At 33.8% G+C, this 26,000-nt stretch overlaps 2 protein-coding genes across 4 annotated transcripts; both read left to right on the top strand.

Annotated features, from left to right (window-relative positions):
- LOC109358477 (probable magnesium transporter NIPA9) lies at nt 5,892–24,900 on the top strand. 3 transcript variants are annotated; one of them, XM_019602727.1, is made up of 11 exons: nt 5,892–5,903; nt 10,642–10,647; nt 20,038–20,179; nt 20,654–20,752; nt 20,898–21,027; nt 21,453–21,541; nt 22,625–22,681; nt 22,828–22,886; nt 23,475–23,595; nt 23,903–24,051; nt 24,477–24,900. In XM_019602727.1, exons 3-11 carry the CDS (start codon nt 20,069–20,071, stop codon nt 24,697–24,699), a joined length of 1,038 nt encoding a protein of 345 aa, XP_019458272.1. In that variant the 5' UTR covers nt 5,892–5,903; nt 10,642–10,647; nt 20,038–20,068; the 3' UTR covers nt 24,700–24,900. The 3 variants fall into 3 exon arrangements, with proteins under 3 accessions (XP_019458272.1, XP_019458273.1, XP_019458271.1); XM_019602728.1 differs by lacking the exons at nt 5,892–5,903; nt 10,642–10,647 and adding an exon at nt 19,845–20,004; XM_019602726.1 differs by lacking the exons at nt 5,892–5,903; nt 10,642–10,647 and having other exon boundaries at nt 19,846–20,179.
- On the top strand, nt 15,367–19,034 carry LOC109358476 (eukaryotic initiation factor 4A-15-like). Its single transcript, XM_019602724.1, has 5 exons — nt 15,367–15,490; nt 16,540–16,616; nt 16,775–16,881; nt 17,233–17,663; nt 18,128–19,034. The coding sequence occupies exons 2-5, from the start codon at nt 16,549–16,551 to the stop codon at nt 18,761–18,763; spliced, it is 1,242 nt and encodes a 413-aa protein (XP_019458269.1). The 5' UTR covers nt 15,367–15,490; nt 16,540–16,548; the 3' UTR covers nt 18,764–19,034.

Raw genomic sequence — 26,000 nt, 5'->3', positions numbered from 1 at the left:
AGAACATTATAGATGGTTAAATCATGAGAAATAGGGATAGTGCCAGAAACAGTGGCTATGACCTCAAGACCATTTGGTAATCTGATGCTTATAGGTTTGATTTTGTGATAGGTAGAAAAATAGGAATTTTTTGATGCAATGTGGTCAGTAGCACCACTATCTAATATCCATTGAGGTTCATGCATACCTTCATCTTGTTGATCATTAGGTAAAGATGTAGCAGAAAGAGTCCTAGTCATATATGCACTAGTACATGGCTCATCCTTTTGTTTGTTTTGTTGTTGAAGCATGTTGACAAGTCCTTGATATTGAGTTTTTGTTAATCCAAAGATAATGCCATCTTCTTTGTGATGTTATGTACTGGGATCATGCTCATGTGTAGCAACGACAAAGTTGATTTGTTCTCCTTTGGTGAATTAGAAATTGGGTGGAATCCCATGCAGCCTATAGCAAACTTCAATAGTGTGTCCTGACTTCTTACAATGAGTGCAATATTTGCCTGAATTTAAAGGTTTATTCCAATAGCCTCTCCCATATGATGTTGAATTGTTTATGATAATTCCTCTGCCTTGAGTTGTGTTTCTGCCAGATGATCCATTTCTTTTCCAGTTGGTGCCTACATTAAGAGTCTTGACCTCTGATTCAGATAATTGGTCTTCGTGTTGAATTATAAGGGAAAGTACCTTACTCATATTTGGAAGAGGTTCCATTAACATAATTTGGGACCTCGCACTTGAATATGTGTCATTCAACCCCTTTAAGAACTTGATAACTTTATCTTCTATTATGAGTTTCCTACTTTCATAAGTAAAATTGGGAAGAGGCCTGAAAATTTGAAATTCATCCCAAAGTATCTTCATCTCTATGAAGTATTTGGATATACTAAGGTCTCCTTGTTTCGAATTGGTTATGGTTTCTTGAAGTTCTGCAATCCTAAAAAGATTTCCTTGTGAAAATCTTTCTCTAAGTTCTTCCTATGCTTCATTGGCTTTTTCAATCCATAAAATGCTTTGAGCAATGGAAGGTGAAACTGGTCTTGTAATCTAGGATATAACCATATTGTTTGCTCTTTCCCAGGCTTTATAGGTTGGATCTTCTTTGGAGGGCATTTGAATGCTTCCATCGACAAAACCAAGTTTATGTTTGGTGATGTGGTTGACCTCCATAGATCTACTCCATTGATGGTAATTGGGACCATCAAGAAGAGGAGAAACTAGTGCAATTCCTGGATTCTTTGAAGCGAATAACACTCCTAGGAAAGAATGTGAAAGAATATGGAAGGAGAATTAGAAGAAGATGAATGAAACTTATGTGTATCTTATTGATTGATCAAATAATAACTAGCCTTATTTATATGAGAGTATCAACAGAAATAACAACCTAACAAACTAACTAAAAGCTACTTCTAATTACACATGTGATTGAATAGAGAAAACATGACAATAATTGGATGACTTGTGATCCAAGAAATGCAAACTGCTATTGCACAAGATGATTGGATCAAATTCCTTAGTGCTAGATTTTTCTGCTGTAAGAGTGTCTTGAGTGTCTTGTATTTTTCTGATTATATGGGCCTTGGATGGTCTTTCGGTATGGGCCTCTAGTGAGTTTATGTTGAAGTAACCTGGTCTAGATTTCTGGTGCATAAGGTTGTGTAGTTGGATTGGTTAGATTTTCCTGCGCTGGTGCATAAGGCTTTGTTTTTGGCTCGGTCAGATTTTCTTGCGCCTCGGTCAGCTGGCTTGGTCCTAGCCTGGCATTCTGGTGCGATTCCCTCGGTCATGGCCTGATGGTCTGGCCCGTTTTCCTCGGTCAGGGAACAGTTTTGTCCAATGATGCCATATATGATGGTAGATCATTTCTTCTACCTAATAACTTGTGTGAAGAGGAAACTATATAAACACAATCTCCTGAACATATTAATGTTTTAATTCTAATTAAATTAAATTTTAAATGATAGCATTAAAAACCATAAAATACATTTGTCTCCAAATATGATATGTTACATGTGTTTAGATACAACTTTTTCTGAAAGCACCTCGTTACTATCTGACGTGTACGTTATGAATGTCAATTGCGAAAAAAATATGAACACCATTGATTATAATTTGTAGGCAATATGATTTGTTTTTGGATTTGAGGTTTTAGTGTTATAAAAGATCATGACATATGGCGTTGAGAGAAGAAGGCTTATGAAGGGTGGACATCTTGTGTCCCAAAAAAATACATCACTGCTTGTGATTGATTAAAAAAATATTTAATTGTTAAGTTTTTAACTTAAATACATTTTTGTTAATCAATCACAAACAATAGCACATATAATGACATACTTTATGAGACAATAGATATGTTCACACTTATGAATAAGAGAAATAGATTAGATAAGACTTTGCTTTAAATAAAGGGATACAAGATATAGGAATTTGAGCTTGACATGTTTATGGATTAAAAAAAATTCAAAACTTAAGCCTCATTTGTTTATATTAAATGATCTTAATATAGGTCAACATATCTGTTCTTTATCAGAACACAAAGATACGGACTATGAGGGATCAGGTGTTGATGAAGGGGTAGGAAGTGGTCGCCAAGGTGATAGGAGGAAGCAAGAGAGTTGGGCCCGCCGGTGGAGGTACCTGAAAAGGTTCTCCGACGATCAAGTCAGTATATGAGCTAGAGAGAATGAGTGATAGGAATAATATTAGAGAATCAAGGAGTTGAGATTAAGATACTTCATGTTGGTGGATATCCCTATTTATAGGAGGGAGAGTTGACATTGGGTTCTTGGCTGGTGGTGCGACGCGTGGCCGACCAAAGGTGTTGTCGGGAGTTGCTTTTCCCGTGTCAGGCGGTCTGGTAGGATCGTACACTGTGCCATTCTTGTCTTCTAGCCTGTGGTTGGTTTGGTACCCGTTCTGCAACCCGTCTGTCGTGCTGGCAGGTAGGTTGGTGGGGTACGGAAAGCATGCTGTCCCTTGGGTCGACTCTGGTGGTCCCAACAAGTGGGCCCACCTTGGCGACCAAACATATGACCTTTGGTTCGCCGGGTAGGAACAATATCTATACTAAATTATTTATATAGGTTAATATGTTTACTTTTAAGTAAGTTCATTTAAGTTATATTTCTGTCTATTTTTTTATATTAAAATTATATGTGATAATATTATATATATCAAAATAGTATAGTATGAATATTATTACATGATAAAATTAAGTAGATATATATTAGGTCTAATAAATCTTTAAATGATATAAAGTTTAGCTTATTAAACTAAATACTCTTTTTCACAAGCATAAGCTTAGTCTATTTATCAAAATTTTGGTCTAATCTCTTATATATCATATAATAAGTTCACAGTTTTCGGTCAATATGTGTGAAGGAGATGCAATGAGCTATTTCATCTCTTATCAAATATAAGTAAAGTTTGAACATTTCACAAGTAATATTATGTAAAAACTATATTAGTTGTTATATTTTTTCTTTTTTCAGTGTGTACTTTAATCTGTTCGAGTATCATGCAACTATTGCCGAATAAATACCAACCGTGAAAAAGTATTAAAATGAGAATCAAGTAACAGGTTACAAAAGAATGAGAAACGAGTTATCCAACAAAAACTGAACAGGATAATCAATTACATTCAGTTGAGTAATCGATTACACATTGTAGTAATCAAGTATTCAATTGAACATAATACTTGGATAATCGATTACATCTTGTGAGTAACCGATTACACTGTGTGATAAACAATTATTTAATTGTACAGAATGTTTGGGTAATCGATTACATTGTCCATTAATCAATTACTCAGTTAGACATAATGTTGTTAGATATCAGTGACAGAATACACCTAGAAGGGGATGGGTTGAATAGGTGTCGCGGTTCCCAAATACTGTTATTAGCACAAAGCCCTATTCTGAAAAATCACTCAGTTAATCAATTAAAGAACTGCATTAATCGATTAATTCACACAAAACTGACAGTTGCTGAATGGCTTGATTGCACAACCACTCACCGATTATACAAAAATGATACAACAAATATATTTGAACAAAATTGATCTTTATATGGCAGAATTACAATATTCAAATTATCATCTAAAATAGGCAATTAAAACAACTTAAAAAGTAAAGAGATAAGGGTAAGAAACAACCTGCAACATGGTTTTTATACTAGTTCGTTTTGTGGTCCACTACAAAACTACATCCAGTCCTCTCATTCCGATCTCGGGAGATTTTCTTCACTAAAACTGAAACAAATGTATATTACATACACACTTCCAATTACAAGACCTTAGATGCTACCTTCTTGAATTCCCATAACCCCTACCTTGGTTTGACTACACTAATCGCCTAGTCTTGGTGAAGACTCTTTGTATCTCGTTGGTGGTAAGACACCAAGAGATGACTTTTCTTGTCACAAAAACATAGTATTATGAAGTACAAAATGGCTCAAATTTAACAATTAAGAACAAACTATAAACCATATACAAATATCACAAATTATCAAGAATATGTATAAGATCAGAATCATGCAGAAACATGTAATTTCTACCCTATGAAGTGTCTAAAAGTAATGAAAGAATCATGCAAGAAAAGATAGAAGGATGAACACATTAAATCACATGCAATGGATGACATTTTAATCCCTAAGCATGATATTATATCTCACTATTCTCACATGAAATTCTCTCTGCCTATATGACATACAATGAGCATTAAAATATGCAACTTAGAAATTCTAAAAATGAATGAATAAATGTATGAAGCATGGTGTAAAATCACAGTTTATATAGAAAAGTTGTTTAACGCCTAGTTAATCGATTAAGTGCCCTTTTAATCGATTAACGAGCTGTTGAGAATAACTGAATTGTGTTTTTCAGTTATATGTTGAAACTGATTAAAATTGATTTCACGTTAATCGATTAATGCCTTGCTTAATCGATTAACTGACATATTTTCAGTTAAAAGATTAAATGGTAAACTACCTATATGTTATGCTTATCAACTATACATGTTTTACCATTAGGTTATGCCTAAGATGCACAAATAACATGTATGATTAATGCATGAACATATAATAATCTAGATGGCATGTCTCATGTATATGATATGATAGTTTTTAGAACTTGTGAGATTTGCATCTAGGTTTACCTAACCTAGACTCAATAACTAAGACACATATCTAAGACTCTAGTTTAGACATGAATCTCTTGAGCCCTTGGCATGTTGATTTGTTGAGTTATCTTTAAGCTTTCACTAAATCCTTTGTCTTCATCAAAACATAGGCAAGCTAATAGTGCTATCTTGACACTTTCCACTTTCAATCTCCCTTTTTTTGATGATGATAAACTTAACACCAAATTTTGTTTTGATGCATAGCTTGAAGATGGTCATAGAATGCATGGTTGTTGATTTCAAAGTTAAAACACATAGCTAGACAACATAAGCTGAATATTATTTACAACCTGCACACATCAAACAACAAAGCAACTTTTCTTCCCCTTTTGACATTATCAAAAAGATAAACTAGATAAATTTTGGTCAAAAGTAAGAAGAGTTATATAGTGAACTCAAACTGTAATTAATCAATTAATATTGGGAATGTAATTAATCAACCAATTGAAGGAAAAATTGAACACGTGCGCATGTTGACAACATTTAATCGATTAAACTGACAGAATATAGTAATTGGACAGATTTAATGGCATGGAAGGTTATACAAGAACTAATCAAGCATGGAATGATCAAGCATATTTATTATAGCATTCAAACAGCAGGCTCAATCAAACACAAGAGATACATATAACCAAACATGATCAAGAACCATTAAACATATATTCATACTATATTTGACATAGATAGGAATGTTATGTAAGAAAATTAAAACCAAAATAGAATGATTTAAGTTCAAATGGCATGCACATCAAGTCATAGTAGTTTAACAAAAGTAGATAGTCAGAGTTACAACCCAAAAAGCATAGAGAAAATATGTCTCAAAAGTACAAAGCAGCAAGAATCATGAAAATTAGCCATATAAAAGAACTAAACCTAAGGAAACCTAGGGTCTAAGGACTTCTAATATAGGGATCCGGAGGAAGGTCTCTATCATCAGGAATGGTCATACTACTATCACCCTTGATGAGGAATCTCATCTTTTCAAATTTTGCATAAAACCTCTCATTTTGTGCCTCAGCAGTGTTCTGAACAGAGCTCCTCATAGCATGATAGTGGTTATCAATGTAGGCGACCTGACATTCCTCAAAATGCTCCAAGCCTGTATGGTAGGAGTCTTTCAAAGACTGAAAATGTAGATCCATTCTATTATTTAACCTTTGCTCCATGGCATCCAACTGAGCTAATCCAAAGGATGATTTCTGCGGCGTGTTTCTAGTCGGCTCCCCCTGAGTTCCTGCATTAGGCTGATCTGTTCCAGACTGATCCTCATAACTAGATAGATCCAAATCCATGATAGTGTAATCCTCTTGGTATTGCCAAGTACTTCCATACTGGTAGATACCCATCTTGTGGATTAGGCTTTCACCAACAAGGTGATCTTTATCAGAAGTCTCTGTGATGATGGTGTCAGATACGTCAATATGCAGATAATCAATGATCCTCGAAATGAATATACTATAGGGCAGCAACTTGGATTGCGAGGTATAGACATTATACATGACCTTCAGAATCTCTTCAGACCAATTAATCATAATATTTTCCTTAACAACATACATGAATTTCAAATTATTCATAGTAGGTTGTGCATGATTGGTGTTTCTCTGAACTAAAATTTATGTAATCAGATAGTGAAGCAATCTATTCTCTACAGATAATGAACCAACATTTGTTAGTTCTCCTTGGATATACAGATGAGGACCTCTCAAACATGATTTGTAAACCTCAGCAACATTAAAATCCTTAAGCCATTCACAATCACCTAGGCTGGCACCATTAGTGGATAAGCCACCCACATTCATAAAAATATCACTATCCATCTCAAATAAATTTCCAGAAATGATAGACCAATTCTTGCCATCCTTATATCGAAAGTTGGCGTAAAATTCTCTAATTAATACAGGGTACATATTTCCCGTTAATTCCAGACACAACACAGGTCCCTGAGCTTGCATACCTTGTGGAAACTCAAATTTTTATTCCTCCATCCAGGTTAGATCAGCATACCTTATGTAGGTTGGTTTCTGCCCTAAAACTTTGACAAACGAATATCCTGAAGTATGAGATAGTAGTAGAGATCTCCTCGGTCTTGCCTCACACTTGGATTCGAAGATGAAGCAATAGGAGGCCTACGAGTGCAATGAGCAGTTGTCTTGAATCTCTTCGAACGTCCTCTTTCCATTTTTAAGCGAAAACCGTGAGTATATGAGAGGAGAAGAATGTTACGGGAGGGAACCTAAGCTTAGGGTTTGGAATTGGGAATGAGGTAGGTTTCTTGGAAATTTTTTTGAGAGAAAGTGGGATAAAATGAGGTGCAATATGGATATAGGTGATGTTTAATTCTTCTTTTAAGCTAAAAAATCGAATTTTGTTGTTGCTTCTAAGATTTAGAAAGAAAAGGGGGAAGATAGGGTTTGAAAAAATAGCAAAAACGCTACTGATTCTAATTTATTTGATGTCATTAATCGATTAAGAGTTGTATTTAATCGATTAATCATAGTTAAAATTCTAGATTTTCAAAGAAATGAGCTTAGGTAATCGATTAAAATGGGACATTAATCGATTAAATTTCGTGAAAAATAAAATGTTGGTTAATGGAACTCATTTTAATCGATTAAGAATTATGGTTAATCGATTAACTGACATCAAATTTGTAGAAACAAGAGGTTTTGAGTTTTGAAAGCATGCAAAGATTTCTAACATATATCAAATAATATTTAAGCAAAACACACATTCATATAGAATTTATCATGCTAGGTCATGAGTTATTTTAGGAATATAATGCATTCAACAAATATACATTTTGAATCATAAAAGACATTTAACATGCGAAACACATAATAAAATTTTAGACGATTTTAATCAAGATAATTTTCATCAAGGATTCCAAGTTCTCTTCGAAGAACATAGAAAGTATCTCGTGAGAGGGGTTTGGTGAAAATATCCGCTAATTGCTTAGTAGTTTCAATAAATTCAAGCACACAATCGCCTTTATGTAGATGGTCACACAAGAAATTATGTCTAATTTCTATATGCTTAGTTCTCGAATGCAAAATGGGATTCTTTGATAGGTTTATGGCACTGGTGTTATCACATTTTATAGGGATTTTTTCTAGATTAAGTCTAAAGTCCTTAAGTTGCTGCTTCATCCATAGGATTTGAGCGCAACACACACTGGCAATAATGTATTCCGCTTCGAGGTGGACAAAGCAACACACACTTGCTTTTTACTATACCATGCAAATAAGGAACTGCCTAGTAAGTGACAAGTCTCACTAGTGCTCTTCCGATCCAACTTACTTCCCGCAAAATCGGAATCGGAATACCTTACCAAGGATAATGAGGCATCCCTAGGATACCATAATCTCATATTAGTTGTTCCTTTTAAATATCTCATGATGCGTTTAACAACAGTATAATGTGATTCTTTAGGCAATGCTTGAAATCTAGCACACATACAAACACTAAACATAATATCGGGGCGACTTGCAGTTAAATATAATAATGAGCCGATAATCCCTCGATACTTGGTTACCTCGATTGCTTTTCCCTTTTCATCTTTGTCTAGATAGAAAGCGGACACCATAAGTGTTGAAGCTTCTTTACATTTCTCCATATCAAACTTTTTCACTAACTCCTTGTAGTATTTCGATTGATGAATGAAGATGTCACTTTCCATTTGTTTGATTTGTTGCCCAAGAAGGAAGGTCAGCTCACCCATCATCGACATCTCAAACTCACCCTGCATCATCTCAGAAAAATCTTTACAAAGAATGCCATTGGTAGATCCAAAAATTATATCATCAACATATATTTGAACTAATAATACATGATCGTCTAATCTACGGATAAAGCAAGTAGTATCAACCATACCCCTCACGATCCTTTTTTACAAAAGGAAAGAGCTCAATCTATCATACCAAGCTTTGGGAGCTTGTTTCAGGCCATAAAGGGCCTTCTTGAGCTTGTATACATGGTTCGGATATTTAAAATTTTCAAAGCTGGGAGGTTGATCTACATATACCTCCTCTTGAATGTAGCCATTCAAGAAGGCACTCTTGACATCCATTTGAAAGAACTTAAAGTTCATAATCGATGCAAAGGATAAAAGCACCCTAATGGCCTCTAATCTGGCTACAGGAGCGTATATCTCATCATAATCGATGCCCTCCTCCTGCATGCTTTATTTCTTATGATCAAGCCAGATTCATCCAATTTGTTACGAAAGACCCATCTAGTACCAATCCTTAGATGTTCTTTAGGTTTAGGGACCAAGTCCCATACATTATTATGCTCGAACTTGGTTAGCTCTTCTTGCATAGTTATACCCCAGTGTACATCCTCAATGGCTTCATCAATGGTCTTTGGCTGGATTTGAGATACAAAAGCAACGAAGTTAACAAAAATTACATAAAGAACTACGGGTTAGCACCCCCGTAGTTATATCACCTATAACTTTGTCGAGTGGATGATCGTTCTTGGTTTTCCACGCGATCGGCAGGTCCTGATGCTCATCTTGGACAATTTGCTCTACTTTTTCTTTGTCCTGGTCCATGTTCTTAGAGTATGCTTCTTCTAAAGCATTATTGAAAGGTTTTTCTTGGGGGAAGAGTTGGCTTTCCATTCTCAACAAATCGTCCTGGCAGTAGTGCCAATTTGTTGAAAACAGAATTTCCTTCAATTCGGTGTGTTTACTTTTTATTTGATTAAGTAAGTGAACTCGATTTTATTCTTTGTTCGCCATCTCGGCTTTGTTGAAATAAATTTCAACACCAGTATAACGGTTTCAAGAATATTCTAGTTACAACTTACTTTTAATAATCATGTGAATAAGTTATTCCTTCTTTGCCCCATCTCGGCTTTGTTAGAATAAATTCTAATGCCAGTACAATGGTATCGAAGCAATCCACGCCCAGCTGTCTGCTTGAGCACCTTAATTTTGACTTCCTTTTCATTTCGACCATGAGTCTTTTTCCTCTTTTCTTCTTCTTTCTAAGTCCTACAAAACACATAAAAAAGAAATACAAACACAAATATACAAGATTGTGATATTTTATACAAAAAGTATTGTTTTAAGTTGGTTTTTCTCAATTATGCTTAAGATAAGTGCCATAAAAATGTACGAAATTTAGATATGTTTGGCACTTATCAAGCACCTGCAACATCATCAGAAAATACCTTTCTCTTCTCTTTTGGAGAAGATTCATCAAAATGGACATGCACAGACTCTTCTACTTGCATTGAATATTTATTAAAGACTCGATAAGCTTTACTATGCAATGAATACCCTAAAAACATACCCTCATCAACTTTTGAATCAAATCTCCCTAAAGCTCTCTTTCCATTATTTAAGATAAAGCATTTACAACCAAAAGCATGAAAATGAGCAATATTAGGAAAAGAAATTGTTTTAAATGTTAAAGCCTTTAGTTCAATACGATGTAATATACCTCATCAAGGTAGCATAAAAGACTTCGGTCTTGCATGTGAATGAGATAACTATGATAGAAAAGAGTTCTACTACTCTATGTGTAGATTCTCTAAATGGGAAAGAGAAATACGTAAGCAACTGACATTAGCTGAAACTGTAAAGAGTAGAAATATCCTTGTTGTAGGAAATATCAATCTTGAAGATCGCTTGCTTCATTACTTTCTGAGCTATGTCATTCTTCCAAAATTTTCAAATCATTCTCAAATTAATGACATGGAACTATAATTGATGTATGCTCTTAAGCATAACATTTCAATCAATTATGCTTTGATAGTAATGAGACAAATGTGGTATGTACGAGAGACTCACAACCCTTTGTCTTATGCAATCTTCATTACCAAAGTACTTGAGCATTTTGGTGTATCCCCTGCTGGTGAATCTAAAGTCACACTTAATGCATGCGATTGTAAAATGATGTGGATGTGATCCACAAAATGGGCTTATTTCAAGATCACATTGATAGAATCTATAAGCATCAAAGTGATCAACAAGCTGCACCTACTGATCCAAATGTCTCTTCTAACCCTCCTGAACATCAACCTTGTGAGTTTCATGTTGAGTCTTCTTCATCTGCTGCCATGCCTACCAATCAGATGATCATGGATGAGGTATTCTCTCTTTGAGGCTTAGAATCAACAAGTCCAATTCGAGCTTCAACGTCTTTCATATAAGATCAATAACATTGATCTTAATGATGATAACATTGAGCTTAAGTCTTAGAATATTTGTTGTCTAGGATTTCTATTTTGTAATGTTGCATGATTGTAGACAATTTATTGTTTTGTTGTTTTTCTGGTTATGTTTAAACAATGTATGAACATCATTTATATTTTTTGCTATGCTATGTTACCCTTATATTTGCTATATATATTGTATGTGTGCTGGACTCTTGACTTTTCTTCTTTTTGATGAAGTCAAAATGGGGAAAAAAGTTGGGAGAAATGTATTTTCTGTTTAAAAATCTTTCAGACACATAACTCCAAATCAAAGGGGGAGCATATAAAATAGGGAGAGCATACTCAAGTCAAGTAAGAATATCACAAAGTATGCTACTCTCAGAAAACTACACCGTCAAGAAGATATTGGTTTGTCATCATAAAAAAAGGAGACTGTGAAAAAGATCTTGCTCCTGACATTGGCACAATTTTGATGAAGACATCAACGTCACATAAAGAATAAAAAGAAGAATACTTATAAGACAATGAAGATAAAGCTTCAAGGAATTAGAATCTAAGTATGTAGGTACTTCTATCTTTATACTCTATTATATACAAATAGTAGTAATGCTCAAAAGTATTTTGAGAGAAAATTGAAAACTACAAGTATAAATGAAAACAATTTTCAAAATACTGTGTAACAGGTTACTAGATCTAAGTAACATGTTACTGTGATTAAGTAACAAGTTACTAGAACTAAGTAACATATTACATGAGTGAGAAACGAGTTACCCAACAAAAACTAAACAGGGTAATCGATTACACACAGTTGAGTAATCGATTATACATTGTAGTAATCAAGTATTCAGTTAAACATAATACTTGGGTAATCGATTACATCCTATGAGTAACCGATTACACTGTGTGACAAACTGTTATTCAGTTGTACAAAATGTTTTGGTAGTCGATTACATCCTTTGGATAATCTATTACACTGTGCGTTAATCAATTACTCAGTTGGACAAAATGTTTGGGTAATCGATTACGTTGAGGTTGTAATTGATTAGTGAGAGTTGTTGCACTAGTTTTCATATTCAAGCTTTCACTCCAAACGAAATGGTTTAATTCCAATCAATTCCCACCTTTTCATAGAGGTGTTATGACTAATTGAAAAGCCTATTTAAAGGCATTGAAACTCATAAAATCAATATATAACTCATATACGCAGTCTAAACTTTTCTGATATACTTGTTCTGCACTTTTTGCAACTTGTTCTTAACTTTCAGATTATATTTTCTGAAGTTGCTTCAAGTGTGATTTTTCAAAGATATTCAAACCTTATGAGCATTATTATTAAGTGTATATAAAGGGTTATTGAATTGCAAGAGTTCATAGTTTCAAATCTTGTAAAGGCAATCCTTGCCATAGTTAAAATTTTCTTCATCCAATTTGTTGAATTACTTTCTATCACAAGGGTGTGATAAGAAAAATGATAGAGTCACTTGGAAAGGTTGTTTTCCAAATAGTGACATAGGTATTAGAGAGTGAGTGAGGTACAAGGAAATCTTGGGGTGAGAAATTATAATTGTTACTCTTAATATCTAGTGAAGATATCTCTTGTGCTACAAGGTGAACTAGACGTAACCTTCCTTATCTACTTAAATGTGTTTGATATTTTTTCTGCATAACTTTTTCCGCTGCTACTAACTTTGATGATTGTAGAAAAATATGTCAAAGTTTTAAGACAACTAATTCACCACCTAGTTGTCATCTCAGTTTTACAGGGTTCAGTTCGGATGGATACCCACGAATTCGATTTTTATTGTCATCCCTATATATGAAATAGGTAATTTTGTCACTTAAACAAAATAATTGATTACAAAACACAAGATTTGGATTTGAAAACTCAAAATCCAAATAATATTAATTAGCTTTGTCTTCTCTAGTATAACATAGGGGTGAGCAGGACCCAGTTCTTCATCCGACACGACCCGATCATTATCAGGTCTGAATAGGTTGGATCTAATCGAGTCTATGGCCGAGTTTGATTTCAAAAAATAGAGTTGGTCAATATTTAGGGTCGGGTAGAGACCAAGCATGACCCGACCCGTCCTATCTCATGGTCACTCACTCATCATATTTATATGTATTTCTACTCAAATATATATAGCATAGTGATACCATTTTTGTCGAAAGTGTCATTTATTCTTTAATTTTTCCATAATATATACATGATTAATAATATATATATATATCATTTTATATGTCAAACTACGTATTTATAATAATAAATAATATTATGAAGTCTTTATCTAAAATGAGTATACATTATATTTAATCAGGTCTAGGGTTGGGTCATGTTAGATTTAAAGGCTGACATGATCACTATTTAGGGTCGGATTAGCTTCGGGTCTAGGACTGAGTCCGGGTTTCATAAAAGTGACTTAATCATTATTTAGGATCTGATAAGGACAAACTTTAATCCGACCCAATCCAACCTATCTATGCTCACCCATATAGCTTATTCATTGCAGTTTATAATACATTAGATTAAACTATTTTTTGAGTATCACGGCAAGAGGTTAATCGGATGATGGGCGCTCAACCATTTGTTTGCAATATCCACTCAAATTCTTGGAAAAACAATTAGTATGATAATAATGAGGGTACTCATTTACACTTTTTGTACTATTAGGGTATTTTATTATCTTTTTGTAAGGAACTAATCAATTTTTTGTATGTAGTACTCATTACACTTTTTGTACTATTAGGGTATTTTATTATCTTTTTGTAAGGAACTAATCAATTTTTTGTATGTAGTTGTCTCTCCCAACAAATGTCGTTCTCAGAAATTGAATTTTTGACCTTTTAATTATCTTGAGATCTAGCGAATACTTACACCATTAGACCAACGTATTATTGGTATTACTCATTTGCTTTGAAAATATGATGAATAGATGCCTTAATTAAAAAGTCACGTTTTAATTCCCAAAAGTTAAAATTGAAAAGTTTAGTGAAAAATTGATCACATTAATTTAAATCATTTAAAAATTTAAGTAACTCAATCTTATTTAAATTAAGATGTATACATCAACCATGTAAGAATTTTTTGCACTGTCATTACATCATCAACCATTCTTTTTAAATCATCAATGACTTTTGAAAAAAAATAATCCAATTGAAGGGTGAATGATACATTAAGTGTATATAAATCTTTAATCTTTATCAGTGTACATATATTACATTCTTAAATCAATATAACTGTATAATCCAAATATGTAATTGAATTAAAAAATATATAATTTAAATTTAATCATTAAGCAAACATAAATTTTACAATCTGATCTTCTATCTTATCATTATAATTCCCCTAGAAATTTAATTGAAAAAAAATACTAAAAATACATCTGCTTTGATATTAGATCCTCCAAATACATCTCCTTTAATATTCTCCCAAATAAAGAGCAACTTTTTAATGTATTTTTAATATTTTAAGGTAATAAAATATATATTTTGTGTGCCTAAATCTCATTATTGGTTATGAGACAACTTTTTTGTACTAGTTTTTCTTACATTTTTGTTAAGAAATTAATCTTTTTTTGGGTTTGTGACTGTCTCTCTTAACAAATGTCGCTCATAAAAATCGAACCCTCAATCTTAGAGATCAAGTGATATCTTGTATCACTTGATCAATGTCTTTTTAGTTTATGAGATAACCTTGGTACATAGAAGAAAAATCATAGATTTACTATTAAATATTATCTCTAGTAAAAAATTAACAAATCCTAACAAAAAAATTTAAGAGGTCAAATTATAAATTCTCCATTATTATATTAGCAAAAATAAATTAAATATGGCCAAATAACAGCTCAACAATATAAGTAACAATGTATAGATTTAGATAAGGAAAAAATCACTTAATCAACAAAATAAAAAAAGATATAGCCAAGATAAGTTTTGAATTTAGAATCTAATCCAATCAAAATAACAATTAAGAAAACTTGAAGGGTAAAACCGACAAAGTGGTACATAAAAGCATGAAACCCAGTCCTATTGTCGTCTCTTATTTATTTTACCCTCACATCACACACACCCTTCTCTCTCCCTTATACGTCGTCGTCTTTGTTCCAACGCAACCCTTCGAACCCTAATCGACCTTTCTTTCTCTCGAAGGTTTCAACTTACTCCTTCTCTTTTCAATTTTCCATCGTTCTTCTTTTTCTTATTTTAATTTTCAACATCTCATTGATTTCAAATAGTTTTTATTTTAATTTGTCCCTTTTGAATTTCGTTACGTCTCTTGTTTCGTAGATCGATTTATGTTGTCGGAATTGTATGGTTTATTTGCCCCGTGTGAAAAATTTGATCTTTTAACTATTGTGTTGTTCTACTGGATCTTCTCTTTTACTCTTAGATGTTCTATTGGATTTTATGCTGTAGTGATTTGTATATTACTAATTGTTTTTAGTGTGTATTATATTATTTTATTTGTTTTTATTAGATTATGTTGTGGCCTAATGATCTGAATGATGTTATGGATGTTATGATACCTTGAAATACATTTGGTTATGTTTTGGTTTAGTAAATAAAAAGTTGGAAATTGAAGAATGTGATTTTGAATACAAGCTAACTATTCATTTCACCGTTTTCTGTTATATTCATCTAGTAAAAAATTGATTTTCATTGTTGATTTTTTTTGCCTTGTGCTTTTTTTTGGTTTGCGACTATTGATGCCTATAACCATTCAAGTAGAGAAAGTTTATAATTGGGCAAAACTCTCTTGGCACTTGTTTTTTTGTTTGCAAGTCTTGAACATAGGACATTGCTTCTGGGGAAGCAAGTTCCTTCTCTCTTGGACTAACCGATGTTGGTTTTTTCTTTGCATTTTTCAATTTTCACCCTAAGCAATGAATGCGATCTGATATCTGATATTTGTAATGTTTTGTTTTGTTCTTTTTTTGACTTGTAGTTTCTATTTGGCGACAAATGATTTTATTATATTGAGGGTGGTTTATGGATTTCCTGGCATTGAATAATTGGATTATTCATTCATATGCTGTTGAGTGTTGACTAATGCTTCTCCACCTTCAACAGAATAAGTAATGCAAGCTGTTATGAATCCATTTAAATTGTCAAACAGGATTTTATGTGACATCAATATAGCAATATCTCACGTTTGATTTGTATAATGCAAAATGGATTGATAGTATTTTTCTTTACAGCTTGCAATTATGGCTGGGGTGGCACCTGAAGGATCACAGTTCGATACTCGTCAATTTGATTCTAAGATGAATGAGTTGTAAGTGTATTATTCTTTTCGATAGTGGTTGATATACACCTATGTTGTCCTTTTCCTTTCTTCATATTAGCAGGACAATATTATTATCAATGCGCAATGCACACCTTTGTTGTCTACGGTTTTATGATGATTTTTTATTTGATGTATTGATGGGGCAGACTTGCAGCTGATGGGCAAGATTTCTTTACGTCTTACGATGAAGTTCATGACAGTTTTGATGCTATGGGATTGCAGGAGAACCTTCTGAGGGGTATTTATGCATATGGTATGTCCATTAACACATATCACATCATTTTATAGAACCAGTTAGATATCAGGGGTGGCTCTAGGTTGTACCAGCTAGCTAAGGCGGGTCTTTTCCACTTTCAATTATAATGTTAATTTACATATTGGCTGCCCTTTTATTTTGTCTGAGCTCTGCCCTATTACAATTTACATCCTCTTTGAGAACTTTGGTTTATATAATTTTTATTTGCATAAAAAATGAGATTAATTTACAATAAAGAATTTATACTTCTCATCATCTTGAATACTTGCCCTTCTCTTATATTTTCACTATACATGATTGTTCGTCCATGACTAATTTTAACAACAATTCTGTGCAACTCTTGAAAAGGTTTTGAGAAGCCCTCTGCAATTCAACAAAGGGGAATTGTTCCTTTCTGCCAGGGACTTGATGTTATTCAGCAAGCACAATCTGGAACTGGAAAAACTGCTACTTTTTGCTCTGGGGTGTTGCAGCAACTTGATTACAGCTTAGTTGAATGCCAGGGACTGGTTCTTGCTCCCACTCGGGAACTTGCACAACAAATTGAGAAGGTCATGCGAGCACTTGGTGACTATCTTGGTGTCAAGGTTCATGCTTGTGTGGGTGGCACCAGTGTTCGTGAGGATCAGCGTATTCTTTCAAGTGGAGTTCATGTTGTTGTTGGTACCCCTGGTCGTGTATTTGATATGCTGCGTAGAAATTCTTTGCGTGCTGATCATATTAAAATGTTTGTGTTGGATGAGGCTGATGAGATGCTTTCTCGGGGTTTCAAGGATCAGGTTCTCTCCCTGCACTACTGTTCAATGTTTTTATTTAAATTTTTAGCACATTTATAGGTAATGGGATGTAGGAGCTTCATATCATTAAGCCTGTTACTTTTATAAAACAGTGTATTATATATCATGCAACATCTTGGGGCCTTTGGTGCAGTTTAAATATATTTTGGCCCTTGCATCCTGCACCTAATGTTAGTAAGATGCAATAGGAAAATGGAAAATGAACTAGTTGTTATATGCTTGCTCCAATAGTGTTATGCACTACTTGTTATAGTGGTATGCACTACTTGTTATAGTGGTATGCACTACTTTTTATAGTGGTATGCACTACTTGTTATAGTGATATGCACTACTTGTTATATGCTTGCTCCAATAGGAAAATGTGATGAAAGTACTTTCAACATGATCTACCTGTCTTATTAGTTTTTCCTTCTGACTTGTTATTTTCTTTTTTACCCCGCTTCCAGATCTATGACATTTTTCAGCTGCTACCACCAAAGATACAAGTTGGGGTTTTTTCTGCTACAATGCCACCTGAGGCTCTAGAGATCACTAGGAAGTTCATGAACAAACCTGTGAGGATTCTAGTAAAACGTGATGAGCTTACCCTGGAGGGTATCAAGCAATTTCATGTCAATGTTGAGAAGGAGGAATGGAAACTCGAGACACTTTGTGATCTCTATGAGACTTTGGCAATTACCCAGAGTGTTATCTTTGTGAACACCAGACGCAAGGTCGACTGGCTGACAGACAAAATGCGAAGTCGTGATCACACTGTTTCAGCCACCCATGGTGACATGGACCAAAACACTAGGGATATCATCATGAGAGAATTCCGTTCTGGGTCTTCCCGTGTTCTTATCACCACAGATCTTTTGGCTCGTGGTATTGATGTTCAGCAAGTCTCGCTTGTCATTAACTATGATCTGCCTACCCAGCCAGAGAACTATCTCCATCGTATCGGTCGTAGTGGTCGGTTTGGGAGAAAGGGTGTTGCTATTAACTTTGTGACCAAGGATGATGACAGAATGCTGGTTGACATCCAAAAGTTTTACAATGTGGTGATTGAGGAGCTACCAGCCAATGTTGCTGATCTCCTTTGATTCGATCTCTGCTTCATTGCAATACATTTATTACGGAGGCTGCATTGCTGCAACTATCATTTTACTTATTATTGGTCTAGGGCCTCTCTTATTTTGGGGATAAAGATTTTGTGCATTTGAAATTGACTTTCAATCTAATTTTGGGTCCATCAGAAAGTGTTGTTACAAATTTTGAGTTTGTTTTGTACTCTTAGTTTCTTAAGAAAGATTGCAGAATGCTGTTTTTAGCTTCGGATTTAAATACATTTTTCTTCAAAGTTTGGTTTTAATATCTGTATGGCCGTGTTTTTTTAAACTTGAAGTCGTAAAACATTTATGTTGGGAATATAATACCGTGCATGATTTATCTTATACTATGTTTGGTTGGGGATAAGTGATGAAGGGGAATTTTTTATTTATTAAAATCCCTATTTGGTTCAATCCTTAGAATGGAAGGCAGATAAAATCATAGGTCTAAAATTTTTCTCATTACCAGTTATTTGTACTATTCTTCAAGTTTGAGCATTTTATTACTCGCATTTGATTGATAATTAGAAAAGTTACTATTTTGTTGTGAAAATGAATGTGCACCAATGCTTTGAAATTTGAATTGCTAAATCTGTTTTATTCTTGGGTAGTAGTGCATTGAATTTCTTTACTGTGATTGACTTATTAAACTATCACCTACCCTATTGACAAACCACTTGCTATTCTATAAGCAATAAAATGTGGTTTCATTATTTTAGAGTTGAAGCAACTAGATTTAACGTTAAGATTATTTGTCTGGAGTCCTGAGTTAAAATCCTGGAAACAATATTGCTTAAGTATATAACGGCAAAACCAACTACATTAGACATCATTCAATAATAGTAAATTATTAAGTATATTAGGAAACAAAAATACTATAATTAAGAATAAATGGGTGGTTGAGTAATCATAGTTAGAGGGTGGTGGATAGCTAAATAATCTCATTCTAAAAGAAGAATAAGTGATGGGTGATTGAATACTCATGCAATTAGATGGAATATTAGTAAAATTATTTTTATTCTGCTTCCCCTCCACTTTCATATAAAACAAGGGAAAATAAATAATCTTATTTTCCACCTCCTATACTGAACCAAACATAAACAAGGAATATTATTTTACCTTCTCTCACTTCACCTTCATTGTAATCCCTTCCATCCACTATTATTAGTTGAACCAAACACAGTGAAAGGAACAGAATCACAGATCCTGAAAGGAACAAGACAGACAAACAAAACGTGAGAGGTGTTAGAAGTGAAAACAGGAATAAGAAACATTTTCATTTTCAGACAGTGACATGCCATGTGGGAATCAATTCTATTAACGGTGGCTGCCACTGCCGGAAACAACATCGGAAAGATCCTTCAAAAGAAGGGCACTATTATTCTTCCTCCTCTCTCTTTCAAGCTTAAGGTTTGTCTATTTTCTTTTGATTTTATTTTATTTTAATGTGACACCCTTTTCAATAAAGACTTGTACTTTTATGATATTACCATGATTTAAACAGTTGGGTTTACGCTAGATAACCAAAATGTCAAAGGGTTGGACAAAACGTCAAGGGTTCGACCAAAACGTTAAGGGTTCGATTCCTATTAACGACACTTGTTGGGAGGAGATAGTACAAAAAAAAAACATTTGGGTTTCTCTGAAATTAGAAATTTTGGTTTTTTTGTTAAGCTGAACTTGCAATTTATGATATTGGGTTTTCTTTTTAATGTTGTGATGGTGAAATTGGATATTTTTCATGCATGTGTAGTTGTTTATGATTTGTGAGAGATGTGGAAATTGATTACATTCCAAAAATTACATTTTTTTCTCTTTCCATTGAAGCTTTTATGTGGTAAAGAAGTCACTGTTTGGTTACTGATCCGAATTGTGTGTATGCAGATCATAAGAACTTATGCCTTGAACAAAACATGGCTGATAGGTTTCTTAATGGATATATTTGGGGCATTGTTGATGTTAAGGGCATTATCTCTGGCTCCGGTAAGTGCTATAGCCAATGCCTATGTTATGAAACAAAAATTATACTGAATTTCAAGGGATTTCTTTACCCTCAGCATGATATCTAGTGTTTTGCTTTGAATTTTGAGATCGGTAATTGTGGTCATTTTTCTTCTCTCAAATTTAGGTGTCTGTCATCCAACCAGTTTCGGGCTGTGGACTAGCAATACTTTCAATCTTTTCTCATTTTTATCTCAAGGAAGTCATGAATATTGTTGATTGGGTGGGCATTACCTTGGCAGGGTTTGGCACAATAGGTAATGTAAGTTTTTAATGGCTAGAGAGAATTGACTTTAACTGATTTTGCTTCTTTTAAACACAAAAATCTAGACTATAGACAGACTCATTGGTATTTGTGTGTCTTAGAACAAAAAAAATGCATTTGTTTTTTTACCACTTTATTATGTTAATTATGATATGAGTAATGAGTTTTCTAGCTGTTCAAGTATTTCAGAATTTGGATGTACATATTATAAAAATAGTTGTTACAGTTTTATTGCGTTTGTGTGATTGAGCATCTGAGAAGGTTTTTTCATTGTATCATTTTATTATTCGGATCCTAATATATTAAGTATTCAGTCGATATCTGGATTCAATCCACCAAATATGTCATTGTATTGATGGATGATTCTGCATTCATTTTACACTACTGATGAACCATTATATGTTTTTCTCTATTTAGGAGTTGGTGCCGGAGGTGAAGAGCAAGAAGCAGTTGCTCTATCTATTTTTCACATACCTTCGCTGGCATTTGTTGTTTTCATCTTGTTTGTAGGTACCCTGTCTTATGAATCAACTTATTTTATAGTCATATGCTTTTAGAGATATTCAGCATTATGTGTGGCATCGCAGCAAGATGTCACATGTCATTTGATTTTGCCATAGCGATAAGCTTGTGAGGAAATCCTCAGACACCATCAAAGAAAAAAGTAGTGGTATTCTATCATTAAATGGAAGTGTACGCATGTTTTGGCTTTCCAACACATTTTGGCCTTGATTGTGGTGCTTAGCATGTCATGGATCATGATTAAGTGACATATAATCGATGCACGAAATTGTATATTTTTTCTGAGTTATGAACTTATGATTGCTAGTCTAACAAGAAAAACCTTATTTGTTTCCTTACTAATCTGTTTTGTCGCACTCAGTATCATAGGAATATTATCTGTAATAGTGCCATATAATCAATGTGTACAGGTATCCATGTCTATAAAATCGTAGTTATTTGAATGAGCAAAATCTCTTTTCATTACCCGGTAATCTGTTTTTCTTAGTTAGTCATTTCCATATGTGTATTATATTTATGCTTGTCATTAATCGTGAACCAATATGCAAGCATTTTTTTTGTCTCTTGGAATGCACTAAATGCATTGTGATTGTCTTTTTATTAACCTGGTAGTATTATTAGCATACTAATGTTATTAGTAGAAAGCGAACAAGGAGCCAAGCTCCCATTACAGAGATAGGAAAAAAAATGTAAAGACAAGAAATGATAGAAGAAGAAAGAAGAAATCAGAGAAGCTAAGTGCTGTCTCTCCCCAATGGCCAAAGCCACCGAAACATTTTCAAGTTCGAAATGATCCACCAGCCCCCTCTCATTTCCCGATTTATTTTCTCTACTTACTGCATAAGTGCCTATTCATTCACCTGTTTACTATCTTCACCCTTCTAGTTGTATTGGCTTCTTCACTATCTCCACTAGCTCCCACTAACAGTTATTGTTCTCACTTGTTGCCCCTCTTCATTCCTTTTACTGGTATTTTTTAATGTAAAATTATGAGTTCACTAGTGCAATAAAGTGATAGTACCATGTTTTACATTGTTATTATTTTAATCATATGAAATGCTTTACAGATATTGCTTAATGGATGGCTTCGAATATGCAAACGTCAACGAAGAGAACAGGAGATGGTAATTCATGTTTTAGTCATGCACTCATGGTTGAATACCTTTGGATTTACGTATTTACTTTCATTATAAGAACATCTGTCTATTTTGATTTAATGAGTTATCTTGTCTTTTGTTCTTCCGTTGCCTGACATTTATAAGTTTTACAGATGGAATACGATGTTGTTGAGGAAATCATTTATGGCTTGGAATCTGGCATTTTGTTTGGGTAATTTTGCTTCTCTCTACTATATATATATGTACGTATTCCATTCTTATATGGACTATGGACACATCTCATTTCTTTCGTATACCTCAACTCTTCAATATCAACATGATGATTCTCACAATTAACTTATGAGTTGCTTTGGTGATATTATTTTCTTATGCCAACTTATGGTGTTTTTCTAGGGTTATTTATTTTTGGATAAAAAGGTTATTAGAGAGAGAAGAGAATATTGAAGCTAGGAGGATAAGATATTATCCTAATATTGAAAAGAAAAGTAAGACAGGGCCAAAGACATTCTAACAATGCAACAAAACTGTCTAATATCTTTTTTGTTTGAGAACCGAAAGTTTCTTAACGACAACCATATGCACAGAAGAACTGAGAGGTCATAAATACATCCCCATCCCATATGTAATGGCGGGGAGAACTTTGGAAATGTGGTCATTGTGCTCTAACCAAATATGGTACTGATGGAACATAACTACTTTCTGTTGGCAATGAACATTTTGAAAATATTATTTACAAGGAAAAGACAACTAACTTGATTATAAGTCTTGACTCTTAATTTTTGGTAATGCCTAAATGCAGGATGTCGGCTGTAATATCAAAGATGGGGTTTCTATTCCTAGAGCAAGGTTTTCACAAACTGTTGGTTCCTCTGTGCATCATGATCAGTGTGTGTTGCAGCGGTACAGGCTTCTACTACCAGGTATTCTGAAGATCATTTTCTCCCCCTTCTTTTTTTGGTTCATTTACCGGGTATCGTCATAGGTATTGTTATGAGACTAACCTTTGGATACTGGTATGATTAAGAGGCCCTCCCAGCAATTGTCTTATCCATGGTTTGATTTGTGCAAGCAAGCAGTTAAACCATTTAAGCCTTTAGCCTTAGGCTTACGGGTATTTCACCAGTTTCATTCAAACCGGCCTACACATTTGTACAGGTTCTATGGTGCCAATTTCAGATATGATAACCTCGGTTGTTGAAATATTCTTTTACCTTCCCTACTACGCAGACACGTGGTCTAAAGCATGGGAGGGCTATTGTGGTTTCTACATGTGCAGCTGTGGCATCAATCTTGACTGGTGTACTTGCTGGGATGCTTGCATTGGGTGAGCGACTCCCTTCAGCCCCAAAAGCTCGCTTGGCACTTCTTCTTGGATGGTAATATAAGATGTTATGCTTTGTCCTTATACAGTTTTTTCCCTTTGCTATTTTTAATTAAGAAAAAACCGAAATTAAGCTTCAGCCCTTTAGCATCATACACGACCCTACCTAGTGAAATAAATTCTTGGTTGTTGTTGTTGTATATAAGCAGATGTGTAAACACATCAAGATGAGAGGACTCAGAAAAAGCAGGGTATTCGTTCATGCATGCCTTCTAGAATAGTATACATATTGGCATTTTATATTGAAAGAATCCATAGGGATCATAGAGAAAATCTCTTCCCCACCCCATAATCAAGAATGCAAACTCATGACTCTCATCTCATATTGATCTGAGCAATAGATTGGAGATATAAATATTTTACCTTTCTTCTCTCCATTTTATTTTCAGTAACAAGTTCATACAAAACATTATGCTGCAGGCTACTTATTATTGTGGGTGTGATTCTACTAGTTAGTTCAACAAGGCTAGTGAGATTCCTTACATGTTCTTCAAGATTCTCCAAAAGAAGCAATGTGGATAAGAATTATGGCTCTAGAAGACCTGGTTCTTCCCGTGCAAGGGAGCCAAGCCCGAGTGCTGTCATTCAAGCAGCAACATTAAATCATTTACTATCATCATCATCTTCGAAAGAAAAAGCTTGAGCTGGAAAATATTTGTTGTTAATTCACATGATTTCTGAGCATTAAGTTGCTTTCTGATCCAACTTCTAAGGCATATGTACAGTTTCTGCTTCATCAGAGGGCATGACTTTTTTAAGATCACTCCTTTAGGCTCACATATTTTGGATGAAATATTTCTTAACTTTCTGGTGAGACATAGTAAAAGCTATTCCTGAACTTCCACTATTTTGATTTTTGAGTTATGTTGCATTGGTACTTCAAAGAAGTAAATTGTTTCATTTGATGTAAATTGTTTCAAAATTGTGTCATTTTGGGGCAAAAATAATTTAATGTAGCAAAATGCTACAAAACCCTAGGTAACTCAGGATAAAGAAGTTGAGTGATTGTAAAAGTTACAATATTTGATGACCGAATAGATGCTATAGCTCATGAGTTAATAATACAAAACTTTATAGCTTAGTAGAAAATTCAATCACACAGTAAGCCATTTATAAAGTGTATGTTAGGTTCAGATTCATAAATAATCAGATAACTTATTGTACATTAACCAAAACACAAGTTATTTATGTCTTTGCTTTTTACCTGAAAACCAATCCTAAGCAACAATCAAAATAATTAGAAATAAATTTATCTAGCTTATAAAAAAATGACATATTTTTAACCCCATAAAGCATATTTCCTTTGTGATGAAGCATTTTCTTTTAAATGTTCTCGATTTCTCCCCCCAAATCCAGTGGTCCTATTGTTTAAGCTGAAAAGGCATTTACTTTCATGTGTTAGTTTGCTTCTTTCAAAACTTGAAAAGTCAAAATCTTACATATAATGCAAGGGTGAATTCACAAAAAAAATTAAACAGAAAAATCAATGGAGTTTGAATCATTTTCATTTTTCAAATTTTGTTTTGTAATACATCCTTTAAACTGTGCTTACAGGTGTAAATCTATACTTTTATGTCAATGAGTAATTTTAAAAGAAAAAGTGACATATAATAAATTCTTTTTGCATAATTTAGTGGACAATTTATACTTTTTTGGGGGTCTGATACATTAACATTAGTATCCCATGTCATATTATGTTTTGCTTCCAACCCAACACTACACACCTTTGAGACCTTAAAACCGTCGAAGTTCACTAATTATAATTGAGTTGAGAAAACTCATGTAAAAGTTCCATGCTTAATTTTTTTATCCACAACATTCATTCCTCACACCATCCATTTCGTAATTTGAATTTGAATCATTCAGTATGTCCAATGAACAAAAAATGAGAGGTAATATAAAGTGGGTTGTGCTAGAGGTGATAAAACAAATATATCATATATA

This window comes from Lupinus angustifolius, chromosome LG10 (genome assembly GCF_001865875.1).
Source record: "Lupinus angustifolius cultivar Tanjil chromosome LG10, LupAngTanjil_v1.0, whole genome shotgun sequence".
Taxonomy (NCBI): domain Eukaryota; kingdom Viridiplantae; phylum Streptophyta; class Magnoliopsida; order Fabales; family Fabaceae; genus Lupinus; species Lupinus angustifolius.
The sequence above is the reverse complement of the archived record's forward strand: the minus strand, read 5'-3'. Positions and strand labels throughout refer to the sequence as shown.

What these genes read in the sequence shown, in the direction of transcription:
- LOC109358477 (XM_019602727.1), top strand. Translation starts at nt 20,069, where the DNA reads ATGTGGGAATCAATTCTATTAACGGTGGCTGCCACTGCCGGAAACAAC. An exon ending in GGCAGGGTTTGGCACAATAG is followed by an intron (nt 21,028 to 21,452) that starts GTAATGTAAGTT and finishes TTCTCTATTTAG; the next exon opens with GAGTTGGTGCCGGAGGTGAA. An exon ending in AACGAAGAGAACAGGAGATG is followed by an intron (nt 22,682 to 22,827) that starts GTAATTCATGTT and finishes TAAGTTTTACAG; the next exon opens with ATGGAATACGATGTTGTTGA.
- LOC109358476 (XM_019602724.1), top strand. Translation starts at nt 16,549, where the DNA reads ATGGCTGGGGTGGCACCTGAAGGATCACAGTTCGATACTCGTCAATTT. An exon ending in GATTCTAAGATGAATGAGTT is followed by an intron (nt 16,617 to 16,774) that starts GTAAGTGTATTA and finishes TTGATGGGGCAG; the next exon opens with ACTTGCAGCTGATGGGCAAG. An exon ending in CTCGGGGTTTCAAGGATCAG is followed by an intron (nt 17,664 to 18,127) that starts GTTCTCTCCCTG and finishes CCCCGCTTCCAG; the next exon opens with ATCTATGACATTTTTCAGCT.